The 12507-nt window shown below is 39.6% G+C and overlaps 1 protein-coding gene across 1 annotated transcript in view; it reads left to right on the top strand.

The window, feature by feature from the left end:
* The window catches only part of npas3 (neuronal PAS domain protein 3), a 385275-nt gene that overhangs the window by 349741 nt on the left and 23027 nt on the right, over positions 1 to 12507 (top strand). Inside the window, exons 9-10 of the mRNA XM_085391470.1 lie at positions 4279 to 4472; positions 7305 to 7411. Of these exons, the coding sequence (XP_085247596.1) occupies positions 4279 to 4472; positions 7305 to 7411 (301 nt within the window). The remainder of the gene's footprint in view (positions 1 to 4278; positions 4473 to 7304; positions 7412 to 12507) is intronic.

Below are 12507 nucleotides of genomic sequence, written 5' to 3'. Positions count from 1 at the left end.
TCACATATTAATTATTTGATTTAAACTGTGTGTACCCAGGCAAAATTACAAAAACCATCTAACAAATTATGGAGTTGCTGCTAAATTTTTGAAAGACTGGATTTTCTAACATGGGTATGATCATCTCCCTTCATCTGCTTGAGGACAAATCAACTCATTACTGTTTTTAATCTGTGATTCACGTGGAAATTTATAATGTAATGAAAAAATAGGTACTTTGCATGCTTATGTGTCTCCTTTTCTATATACAGTAGTTTGAAAAGTCTTTGCCTTCATCATGCCTCCTATTTTTTGTTTGTCACACTTAAATGTTTCAGATCATTAAACAAATTTAAATATTAGACAAAGATAACACAAGTAAACACAAAATGCAGTTTCTAAAGTGTTTATTATTAGGGGAACAAAACCCAAACCTACATGGCCATGTGCAAAAAAAAAGGAATTGCTCCCTAAACCAATAAGTCTTTTACATCGCTGTGGAGGGTTGTCAAGGTCATGCTACAGCATCTCAATCGGATTCAGTTTAGGACTTTGACTAGGCCACTCCAAAGTCTTCAGTTTGAACCCAAGTGCACTTCAGTTTGAGGTCACGAACAGATCGCCGGACATTCTCCTTCAGGATGTTTTGGTAGACAGCAGAATTCAAGGTTCCACTTACCACAGCAAGTCTTCCAGGTCCTGAGGCAGGAAAACAGCCCCAGACCATCACAATAGCACCACCATATTTTACTGTTGACATGATGTTCCTTTTCAAAAATGTTCTGTTAGTTTTATGACAGATGTAACGGGACACACACCGTCCAAAAAGTTCAACTCTTGCCTCGTCTGTCCACAGACTCTTTTCCCAAAGGTCTTGGGGATCATTAAGATGTTTTTATGCAAACGTGAGATGAGCCTTTATGTTCCTTTTGCTTAGCAGTAAGCAGTCTTGGAACTTCACCATGGATGCCATTTTGCCCAGTTTCTTTCTTATGGTGGGGTCATGAACCTTAAATGAGGCAAGTGAGGCCTGCAGTTCTTGGGATGTTGTTCTGGGGTCTTCTGTGACCTCTTGGATGAGTCGTCATTGAACTTGGGTTAATTTTGTTCACCACTGTTCCATGTTTTTACCATTTGACTCCAGCACTGTGGTTTGCTGGAGTCCCACAGCTTTAGAAATGGCCTTATAACCTTTTCCAGGTTGAGAATCTCAGCTACTTATTTTATTATAATTTGGTCCTGAATTTCCTTCTATCGCAATATGCTGTCTGTCTTTTGGTCTACTTTTTCTGGGGGCCATTTAGGTTTTTTACAGGGCCATTTAGGTTTGGATTTCTTTTCTTTTCCCCCTTAATAATAAACACCTTCATTAAGAAACTGCATTTTTTGTTTACTTGTGGTATCTTTGTCTAATATTTACATTTATTTGGTGATTTGAAACATTGAACTTTGATAAACATATAAAAAAAATAGAAACTCAGGAAGGGGGGAAACACTTTTCATGCCATTGTGTATGTTTGTCTGTCAGCTGCTGCCTTTACCAGTCATCTTCCTGCATCTGTATCTCACCCTAGCATCCTCTCTAAGACAGCAATGCTCTGCATGTCCTCCGTTTACTCCATCCATAAATCTTCTTCATGACTTCTGCTCTTTGCATCATCACTCTTAAACCTGCCTCCCTCTCATTCACACGTGTATTCTGTCTTGCTTCTACTGACTTTCATTCCTCTTCTCTCCAGAGTATACCTTTACCTCTCCAGGCTTTCTTCCCCTTACTGTCTACTCTGACTCAGTCATCATCTGCATAGACAATAGTCCATGTATACTCCCATCTATCACCGCTGCAAACAAGAACAGGCTTAGAACAGATTCCTGTTATCTCTCTGCATGCCCTATACCATCCTCAAATACTTCTGTGCCACTCTTGACTTGCAGTACCACACTTCCTGTCTTGGAACCCTATCAGGTGTCTCTAAATCCACAAAGAAACTTCCACAGCATGTCTTTTGTCCTGTTTTGTCCTTCTCTCACCCCAACCGGCCGTGTCAGACAGCTGCCCCTCCCTGTGCCTGGTTCTGCCGGAGGTTTCTTCCTGTTAAAAGGGAGTTTTTCTTTCCCACTGTTGCCAAAGTGCTCATAGGGAGTCATATGATTGTTGGGTTTTTCTCTGTATGTATTATTGTAGGGTCTACCTTACAATTTAAAGCGCCTTGAGGCGACTGTTGTTGTGATTTGGGCACTGTATAAATAAAATTGAATTGAACTGAACTCCTTCTAACCTCGTCCATACTTCTCCATCAACACTCTCAAAGCAAGCATCGCATTTGTACTGCTCTTTTATCAACATGAAGCCATACTGGTAGTAATTGTCAACTCTCTTCTAAACCTAGCTTCATCAACTTTATCTGTCTGTAGTTACTACAGCTCTTCACAACAATTCTTGAAAATCAGTTTCAGTACACTTTTCTCGATTCCTGTGTCATTATTTCACTCTCCTACATTGTGTTAAATAATATGGCTAAAAAGTGCACTGCCCTTGTCATCTGATCTGAATGAAGTGAACTTAACAGAACTGGGCTTTCAGTTCACACTTCTGAGACTTTAAAATTTATGTGGAAAAAAAATGTTAGATGAAAGTGACACTAGAACTTTGGCTGTCTATTACAGTGAAGGACTTGTCTGTTTTTCTTCCGCTTTTGCAGTTACAGTAACCTTGGTTTGATCTTGTTCCCATGCTTAGGTTTGTGATTTTTTTCTGCAGAAAGAAAATATGCATGTATAGGTGTAACATCAGGACTCTAAGCTCTGCGACCGTCTCACTATTCACAGATCGAGAAGCCGGATTAAAGGGGATTCTTTGGGCTGCCTTGTTTGTGCGTCAATGTGTGTGTATGTGGGGTCACTCGTGGTTTATCCCTGACTAATACATTCAATTCTCCTCAAGAATGATGGCAGACAGCAGAGGAAAGACAGAGGAAAAGCTGTCAAAGACAAAACAAAATCACTAAAAGAACTTACAGATTTCATTAATACATTGTCTGAACCATGAATGGAATAGAGACTCAATTCAAACACTAGCATTATCAAAAATATAGCACAGGAAGTATGTTTACTTTGCTTTTTCAGCTTTTGTGTGAAACAAGTTTTTGTGTGGACCAGTTTGTGTTTTTGTTTATGAGCTGGGACACATAACCACAGGACACATATTTTATGTGGTCCTTACTTTGGAGGACACACATGGAAATGGTTCTTTGATAGCTCAAACTTGTTTGAGAGTTTTTGGTAAGTTTGGATGTTGGGCATTTGGGCATTAATATGATGATAGATGAAGATAAGGAAGAAGTGCCAGTATCCTCATAAAGATTTATATAAAGTTTACTAGCATAATAATTGGGAGACCTAAACAGACTGGTACTTATATAGTACTTTTCTAGTCTATTTGAGCACTCAAAGCACTTTCTTATCCATTTACACACATTTAAACAAGCACATTTTAACTTCACACACTCCAATAGATAGCTTGAGGGGAACTCGGAGTTCAGTATCTTGCTAAAGGATGCTTCGACACGCAGACAAGAGGAGTAGGTGATTGAAGAGCCGGCCTTCCACTTTGTAGAGGAAGTGCTTTACCTCGTGAGCTACGGCCACCCAATGAGAATAGAGCACATTTGTATTTTAGTAGAGACTACGATACAAAACAGATATTCACATATGTATTTTTTCAATTTTATTTTGCCTTTATTTATATACGTAGTGCCCATTGAGACTCAGTGTCTCATTTCAATTCAATTCAATTCAATTTTATTTATATAGCGCCAAATCACAACAAAAGTCGCCTCAAGGCGCTTCATAGATACAGAGAAAAACCCAACAATCATGTGACCCCCTATGAGCAAGCACTTTGGCAACAGTGGGAAGGAAAAACTCCCTTTTAACAGGAAGAAACCTCCGGCAGAACCAGGCTCATTTATAAGTGAAACCTGTTCCAGACAAGCAGATAAACATAATCATATATTAGTACAGACATTTGCACTTACATACACATAATGACACTGGTATAATTTTTGTCCACCTCTAAATTGGACATCAAGTTTGAGCTGACCAGCATACAGGTTATTAGTGCTTCATAGTTATCACCTATACAAAGTCTGAGCTGATGTCTTTCTTTAGCTTCTTCTAGGCCAAAAGTTGCATTATCATACATCCTGATTCTCAATACAAAGAAAGAAATGTAGGTGAATGCTTGTTTTCATTTGAAAAAGTTCTCTGACTTTCCTTTACTTGTTTTTTCCACTTCAGGTGATCCACGTCACAGGGCGCCTGCGGATCAGGATGGCTCTGACGCACAGCCGCTCAGTGCCCAATCAGATCATGGGGATGGTGGCGGTGGCTCACGCTCTCCCGCCGCCAACAATCAACGAGGTTCGCATCGACTGCCAAATGTTCGTGACCCGAGTCAACATGGACCTAAAGATTGTCTACTGTGAGAACAGGTAGAGCAGAAAAACTGAGTTTTTTTGTTTTGTTTTTGTCATCTGTTGAAAAAGAGTGCACAATAGTTTTTATGAAAAGAACGCAACAAAAAAGCAACATATAGGTCTTTAGCTATCATTTTCATTCTTAATTTTGTTAGTCTTATTGTATTAAATGCTTTTTAGTTTATATTTAATACACTGATTAACTTATTATGGGTTACAAAGAGTTTATAGATCACACAAATGAATGAAAACTTTTTGAGAAGACATGTTTTTATAATAATATCTAGTCCCTACCATGTCTTAGTAACACTTCAAGAAACGTGGCATGAACAGCAAATGACATATTACACTATCATGATTTATTGGACAAAAAGAAATTATTAAAAAATTAATAAATAAATTAATAACATGCCCAATAACCAAGTTTAAATCTCAGCTGCACTTATTGCTGAATGTGCTGCAGAAGTAAACACTAGCTGTCTTTAACACTGTCTACTGAGTGACTGGAAACAGTTTCGTTTGTTTCAAGTCAAAGTTTAGAACTTGTTTACTGTTTTGGGCAAGTTTTCTGAAAATCTTGTGATTTCGATAACTTGAGAAGAAGACGGGTTTTGAAATTGATACTAGAAGGTTGAGGGGTAGCACTGAAAGTTGCCAGTGTTTAAACTTGAGTGTAAGTGAATGACACTAAAAACATTCTCGGTCAATATAACATAAATTTCTGATTCCACTTTCCGCTCAACTTTGCTCTTAGGTATTTTACACAGTCTGACCTTGGGGTGAATTTGGTGAGACGTCCACTCCTGAGAAGATCGGCAACTGTCTTCAATGTTTTTCACTTGTCGATTATCTTTCTTTTAATACAACTTCAAATTGCTTGGAATGACCCTGAAATTTCCCAGATTGATGGGCAGCAATTGTTTCTTTAAGATAGTTCTAGATGTCTTTCCTCCTGACATTGTGTTAACACATACCTGAATGCTCCTGATGAGCAAACTACCAAAATGTCAGCTTTTATAGAGGCAGTCACAGATTCTGATGATCAGTTAATGATGTACTGACTTATATCACCTTATATTACACACACATTGTGTACATAATATTTCGGCTGATACATATGAACATAGTATTGCTGAGTAAATGATATGTTTAAGGAGTTTTTTATCTACAAAATTATCTGTTCATCTTAGTTTCTTTTGATTGGACATTTTAGAGTGCTCCACTTATATTGTGATTAAATATCACAAGAAATTATACCAAAAAAACTGACTACCGACTACTTCTGCATTCATCTTTCACACCTGCTGTTCAAGAAGAAAAGTTGCCTTCCCTGTCAGAGCATCTTATTCATGAGAACCCTGACCCAATCCTCCCCGGTTTAACAGTGAAATATGTCTCTGATGGATCTATCTCCTTTGCTCTGTCCAGATAAAGCAGATAGGTATCAGGATCTCATGCAGGAGTTAACCGGCCAACCAAGGAGATTCATATCAGGCAAAAAAAAAAACCTTCATGTTTTATTATAGAAAGAGAGGAGGGGAAAATGATAGTAGGCAGATTGCTTTATTGGTGGGTGGAAAAAAGGGACACAATGCGAGGCAGATGATGATATTCAGTGCGCAGCGACAGAAAGCGTCTCTGTGGTGAACAGGCAAGTGTCGCTCCCATTACAGCCCCATTTTGAGGATGAGTTTCTAAGAGAATGAGAAAATGGGAGGATGGGTTTTTCTAAAGAACAGAGTGTGCTGTTATCTGCCTGCCAGACATTAGTCCTCCCACCGCCCACTCGCTGTCACAATGAAACTGGGGAAATTGTTCTGTCTATCCTGTGGCAAATTTGTTCAAATTAAAGCTTTTTAAAGCTCACATGTGTTACCTGTACAATAGACAGGCAGCTTCAGTCTCTGTTGTTGGGTTTATTAGCTTTTTTTGCCTCCCCTGAATCAGACTTCGTAATCATCGAATACCAGAACTGCAGAAAGAAAATTGTCTCAGTGTGACAAGCTATGTATTTCAAAGTTTCACAACATTTCCACTTCCATGCAGCTTATTGTGGTGGGATATGGATGCAAGATTATCATCCAAAGCAAAGCAACAGAACAGAACATGGGGAAGTGGATATTCTTTCATCAGCAATTCCACTTTTAAAGGAGCAAATATAATCTTTGTTATTGATTATCAGAATTAGATTCTTTCTTCAATTTTTGCTGACCGCTGGCAAATAGATACGGTGGCCCCGAGGTGCCATTTTAGAACATTTCAGAAACATATCAACAAAATTGAAAAGACAACAACGTTCTGTAAAGCACGAAGAAATCTCGAAAACTCAGCAGCACTTCAGAAATCTTAACAACAGTTCAGAAACCAAAGAGATGTCAGAAAACACAACATTTTGGAAAATATCAAACAGAAAAAGCTAAACGAATGCAACTGAATAACATAACCAGCGTGTGGTTGTGGTGTTTTGTTGAAAGTGGCGTAAAAAACAAATGATGACCAAAAAGTTTAGAACTTTGAAAGAAGTGAAACCTGTGAAGCTTCATTTAAGTGAAATTTAAAAAAAAAATCAAAATCATGGGGCCTTTTAGACATGTATTTGTGTATTACACATAGAGTGGAGCTTCCACTAGGGGTGGCTGTAGATCAGGAGGTATAGCAGATGATCTACTAACTGGAAGGTTATTGGTCCGATTCCTGGCTGCTCCAGTCTGCAAGGCCAAAGTATCCTGAACCTTAAGTTGCTCTCTGAATGTGAATGCTCGAGTGCTCAAGTAGACTGGAAAAGTGCTGAAGAAGAGCCAGTCCATTTACCATTTACCACTTTGGAACGTGTACTCTTTGTTTCAGAATCAGTGACTACATGGACCTGACTCCAGTGGACATTGTGGGGAAGAGGTGCTACCAGTTTATTCATGCTGAAGATGTGGAGGGGATCAGACAGAGTCACCTTGACTGTGAGTATTGGAACCACCTGACTGAGTGCTGTTCTCTGATTGGGCAAAAGAATTTTTTCCTTAGTAACTTTGGAACTAGCAGTTTATAAGCCAGCTTTTCAGCATTTTTTGCCTACAGGTTAAACACTAGTTTAATGTACTTTACCTCTAATCCAGTGAATCTGTACATTTGTTTCATAGCAGTCATACTGCTAGATTTCCCTCTTCAAAGTTTAAAACCACTTATAGAGAATCCCTGCTCTCCTGTATCTTTGAAAAGTTTTTGCACAGCAGCAACTCTGCAATCTTATTACCCTTGTCAGGAGGCATAATGCACCCTCTGACACACACCCAAGCAGAGGCTTGGTATCCATGTTTAGTGGCTGTCTGGATGATTTGCGGCGTGCTGTTTGTTGCTGCAGTCACATCTTTACAGTGGCGGTAAAAACTGAGGAGGCGTTCAGAGCAACACAGCGTTTCACGGTTTGTCTGAGGTAGTGAAGGCATTTAGGCAGAACGCCAAATAATAACAAGCAGCACAGCAAGGACGGCTGGCGTGATGGGAGTCGAACACGGGCAGCTACAGTCAGATTCTGTCAAATATTGTCCACTGCGGCTGATTGCATTCAGATATAAGGCACAGATATTTCTCTGAAGACCCTTTTCTATTAACGTGGTTTGAAGGCACGGTGGCACGGTGGTTAGCACTGTTGCCGCACAGCAAGAAGGTCCTGAGTTCAATTCCAACACCAGGCCGGGGTCTTTCTGTGTGGAGTTTGCATGTTCTCCCCGTGTTTGCATGGGTTCCCTCCGGGTACTCCGGCTTCCTCCCACCGTCCAAAGACATGCAGCTTGTGGGGATAGGTTAATTGGAAAATCCAAATTGCCCATAGGTGTGAATGTGCGAGTGAATGTGAGTGTGAATGGTTGTCTGTCCCTGTGTGTTGGCCTTGCGACAGACTGGCGACCTGTCCAGGGTGTACCCCGCCTCTCGCCCTATGACAGCTGGGATAGGCTCCAGCGCCCCCCGCGACCCTGAAAAGGATAAGCGGAAGCGAATGGATGGATGGATGGATGGATGGATGGTTTGAAGGCTTAAAGCAGTGATTTGCGAACTGTATCTGTAAAAGCAATAAAATGCTAACTTTTCTGAGATTTGGTTTAAATTACTCAAACTGCTCAGAAAAGTCATGGAACCAACATTCTCAGAGATGTGAAATGACTATTGAATATGATGAAAACTGCCCTCAGAAGCTGGTTTACATTAATACTCTGAAAGAACGAAATGTTTCTTCCACTGAAAACTCTACATCCAGATGAACAGAATCAACTTTCTGGGATTTCCTTACCTGGATAATTCAGTATGCATCAAGACAAAACAAAACCCAGACCAGTTTGTTTGCCAGTATCATTTTACTCAGTGTATTACAATTTACATCTTATTAAGAACATAGGTCTAGGGCATGAAGTCGGTTGGCTCACTGGCCTTTTTGTCCCACTACATCTACACCTTAACCAAAAGAAGGTTTTTATTCTCTCTTCCTCCCCTCATTGGTGGCAGTTTCTTCCTGTTCAAAGGGCATTTTTCCTTTTCACTTTTGCTTGGGGTTTTCTCCAAGTGCCTTGAGGCATCTGTTGTTGGGATTTGGTGCTATATAAATAAACTTTAACTTAATCTATAAATTTATTGGCACTATGATGACTTTAATTATTTCCTATAATCTTTATTTGTCTGAAGATGCATTTAGTTCATCTCTGTTTGAGGCTGCAGTTTGTTCTCCTTCTTTTAGCCTGGCTGTGGCTCAGGAAAGCAGAACAGGTCATCTACTAACCGCAAGGTTGGTAGTTTGATCTCTGACTGCTCCAGTCTGAGTTCCAAAGTATCACTGGGCAAGATATCGAACCCCATGTTGCTCGTGATGTGTTCATCAGAGTGTGAATATTAGATGGAAAACACTTGTAGATGTAGAACAAAGTACTTGGGTGAATGAGACATACTAGAGTAAAATGGTACTATATAAGAAGCACTCCATTTGATTTGAGTTAAATTTGGGTTTATGTTTGAGCTTGGTGTTAACGTTTGTTTAGGCTCTTTCACCTGTGAAGGTTTTGAAAATTGGAATATTACACTGGTGGAAATGTGTGGAAGGCCACTGTTGATGGCATACCACTAGAAAGGCTTCAGTGTTTTTATTCCTGGACGAAGGCCTGTGTAAAAATAAAGATATTGTCATTTATTTTAAATAGGGAGGGCCTTTGATTTTTTTTTCATTTGAAGCCCATTTCTATTGGTTGTAGAAACAACAGACCAATCATAGTGCATTTAGTGGTATTAAGAAGGGGTCTCCTTGTTGCTGAACAGTGAAAGAAAATAAATCACACACGCACAAATGGCAGTGTTTGATTTTAGTGTAGCTAGTGGTCTCCTGCTGGTTTGATTTTTTTTACATGCACTCTGAAAACAGAGGGAACTGACTTTAAGCCTTTGCTGTCAGTGTTATGTTAAAAGAAATTATTTGATACTGTGTTGCAAATTATTCTATTAGTCCTAAAGGTCTGCTAACTTTCACTGGAAAGGAGGGCCCTTAAATGACTGTACTTACTGTACTTACCTCATCATTTCTCTGCAAATAGAGATTTTTGCCGGTCTCTTTAAGCTCTGACTCCCGACACCGGCCCTTACTGCTGTTGTGACACAAATGAAACATGTCACATAGCTCATCAACAAAAAAAAAGGCAAGAAAATATACCAGCATGGAGCTCCCTGAAACTTTTTCAATTACCTTCTCCAAAAGTTCCTGAGCTCTGAACATCCAGAGTGGCAATCAGGAAGTGGCTCTATGGCGGCCTGGCGGGGTCAGGCAGAATAAGGGGAGGGGGGCAGGTTAGGATGTGTAAAACAAAAAAAAAGGGGGAAGTATTGAGGGAGATTATTCCTCTCTGTCTGCAGTGAGGATGTGAGGTCAGGGAGGCAATCTGCCAGCCAACGGTTTAAATGACTTGGTTTTAGTTGAGCGTAGTCTAATACAGCACCTCCAGTCACCTCTGCTGTTCATTTTATTCTTCCTCTTTCAAAATTAATTTCCTCTGTGAAAGGGGGGCTTTCAGAAATAGATGGCTACAGGGCAATGAGGTTCTCCATGTCTTTTCTCTTTTTTTCTTTCCATCCTCACCGTCAAATGGAGCGCGGTCAGATTGTTCTAAAATCAGCCTTTCTTTGGGGCGGTTTCATTCGGTGGCTTTATGAACTCGCTGCTGATTGTGTGGAAGCTGATTTCAGACAGGCAGGCTAATGATTCCTAACTTTTTTTCCTGCAGACATGGGGGAACTTTCTGGCTAATTGGATAGCGACAGAAAACGTTTGTGTGGACATCAAATGCAAACACAAAAATAAAGAGTAACATCCAGTTTTATTTATATTGGCTTGGTTTTTCATCTTGATACCTTTAAATGTAAGATAATTATTTAATACAGTGATTTAGAGGCATGTTCTTTTAGTTTTTGTGTTCTTTGTGTTCTGGCCAATCAAAATGAGCTCTTTGCACTGGATGTTTGTGTGAAAGAAGAGCCAGACTAAATACTAGACATACCAGGCCTCCACCTCTATGTGCCTGTACTCAAACTACATCCCCAATTCAGAATCTTCTCAGTTAAATCGTAACCGATCGTTGAATCATTCATCATTTTCAGTTGAGAAACAGACTTTCTGCACTTCAATTTTCCTGTTTTTGTGGAACAGCAGCAGCTCACACTCTCCGATTTTTTTTTTGGGTGGGATTTCCACATCTGCTTCTGGTTACCCCATTGCAACATGAGTCAGATAGTTAGGGAATTGATCAAGGTATATTTTAGAGGGATAGCCTATTCTCTCAACAGGGATCTAAATTTTAAAAGGCTTCTTTTCAAGTGGAGGACGAAGCATGATCCCTCTCTGTGAAGAGGCGTCTCTCTCTAAGTCTCTATCATTACCTGCTGACAGCTGGTCTAAGCTCAGGTCAGATCTCAAAGTCAATCTGTCCTCGTTTCCACTCAGAGAACAGAGAGAAAGAGAAGGAAGAGATAAAGGGTGAACTTTCCTTTTCACAAAGAAAGGGGGGAAACGGAAAAGAGTGATTTGTCGGCACGAAGAGGAAAGAAATACTCAGCACAAGGGCTGGGAGAGAAATTCATCTTTTCTCAAAGAAAGGGATAGAGATGGGAACTAGTGATTTACAGACAGAAAAAAAGGCAGGACAAAATGCTAATTTTCACACGGAGAGACAGGCTGACGAGCCGTTTCATGTCTTTTTCAAAAGGGGCAGGAAGAATGAGAAAAGAGGAAGGATGAAGATGGGATAATTCCCATGTTTTCACATAGTGAGAAGGGTCACAAAATGCATTATAAGTAGCAAAAGAGAATTAAGGAAATAGAAGAAAGCGAGAAGAACTTTGCAAAGAAAGGAGAAATTAGAAGATGGTGTTGTAGTTTAACGGAGTGATAGGGAAAAATGTTCAGTTGGTTTTATAGAAGACAAGCACATCCATTACATGAAGGTGAAGATGTGTTAGAATCTATTGTGATCTGTGTTAGGCATCAAGTTGCTTAAAAAAAAGAAGTGCTTTTGAAAAGTTCATGTTTTCATAATGACTGATGAACACAACACTAGTGTCACTCATTCTTGCCTGTGTCTGACCTCTCTCATGAGTGACTAGGTGACATGATGTGTGTGCTCCAGGTAATAGACAGTAAATCAAAATACAGCTTGTTAGGATGGCAGTGGTTCAGACAGCACAGCTACCCAGCGGTACTGCTCAAGGCAGTCCACATAAAAGTTTGAAAGAGTTTTGAAAACAAAAGCAGAAAAGGTTCTGAAAGATTAAAACCTAACATCAGAACATATGTCACAGTGGCTGTGAATTTGATCCGAGACAGTTGGCCTAGAAGACAGAAATTTTAATGACTTATTTTGAATGAATTTCTGTTTTTTTTTGGACAGTTCAATTCAATTATTAATCCAAATCTTTCAATTTGGATTAATAATTGAATTTAAAAGAAAATTAGAGACAAAAAAGATTTCTAGGTCTTTTCTTAATATCATGTTTTAATCAAATTTATGGGAATTAATCTCTTCACCCT

This window comes from Rhamphochromis longiceps, linkage group LG19 (genome assembly GCF_057381845.1).
Source record: "Rhamphochromis longiceps isolate RC_006_pf linkage group LG19, R_longiceps_female_GT1.1, whole genome shotgun sequence".
Taxonomy (NCBI): Eukaryota; Metazoa; Chordata; class Actinopteri; order Cichliformes; family Cichlidae; genus Rhamphochromis; species Rhamphochromis longiceps.
The sequence above is the reverse complement of the archived record's forward strand: the minus strand, read 5'-3'. Positions and strand labels throughout refer to the sequence as shown.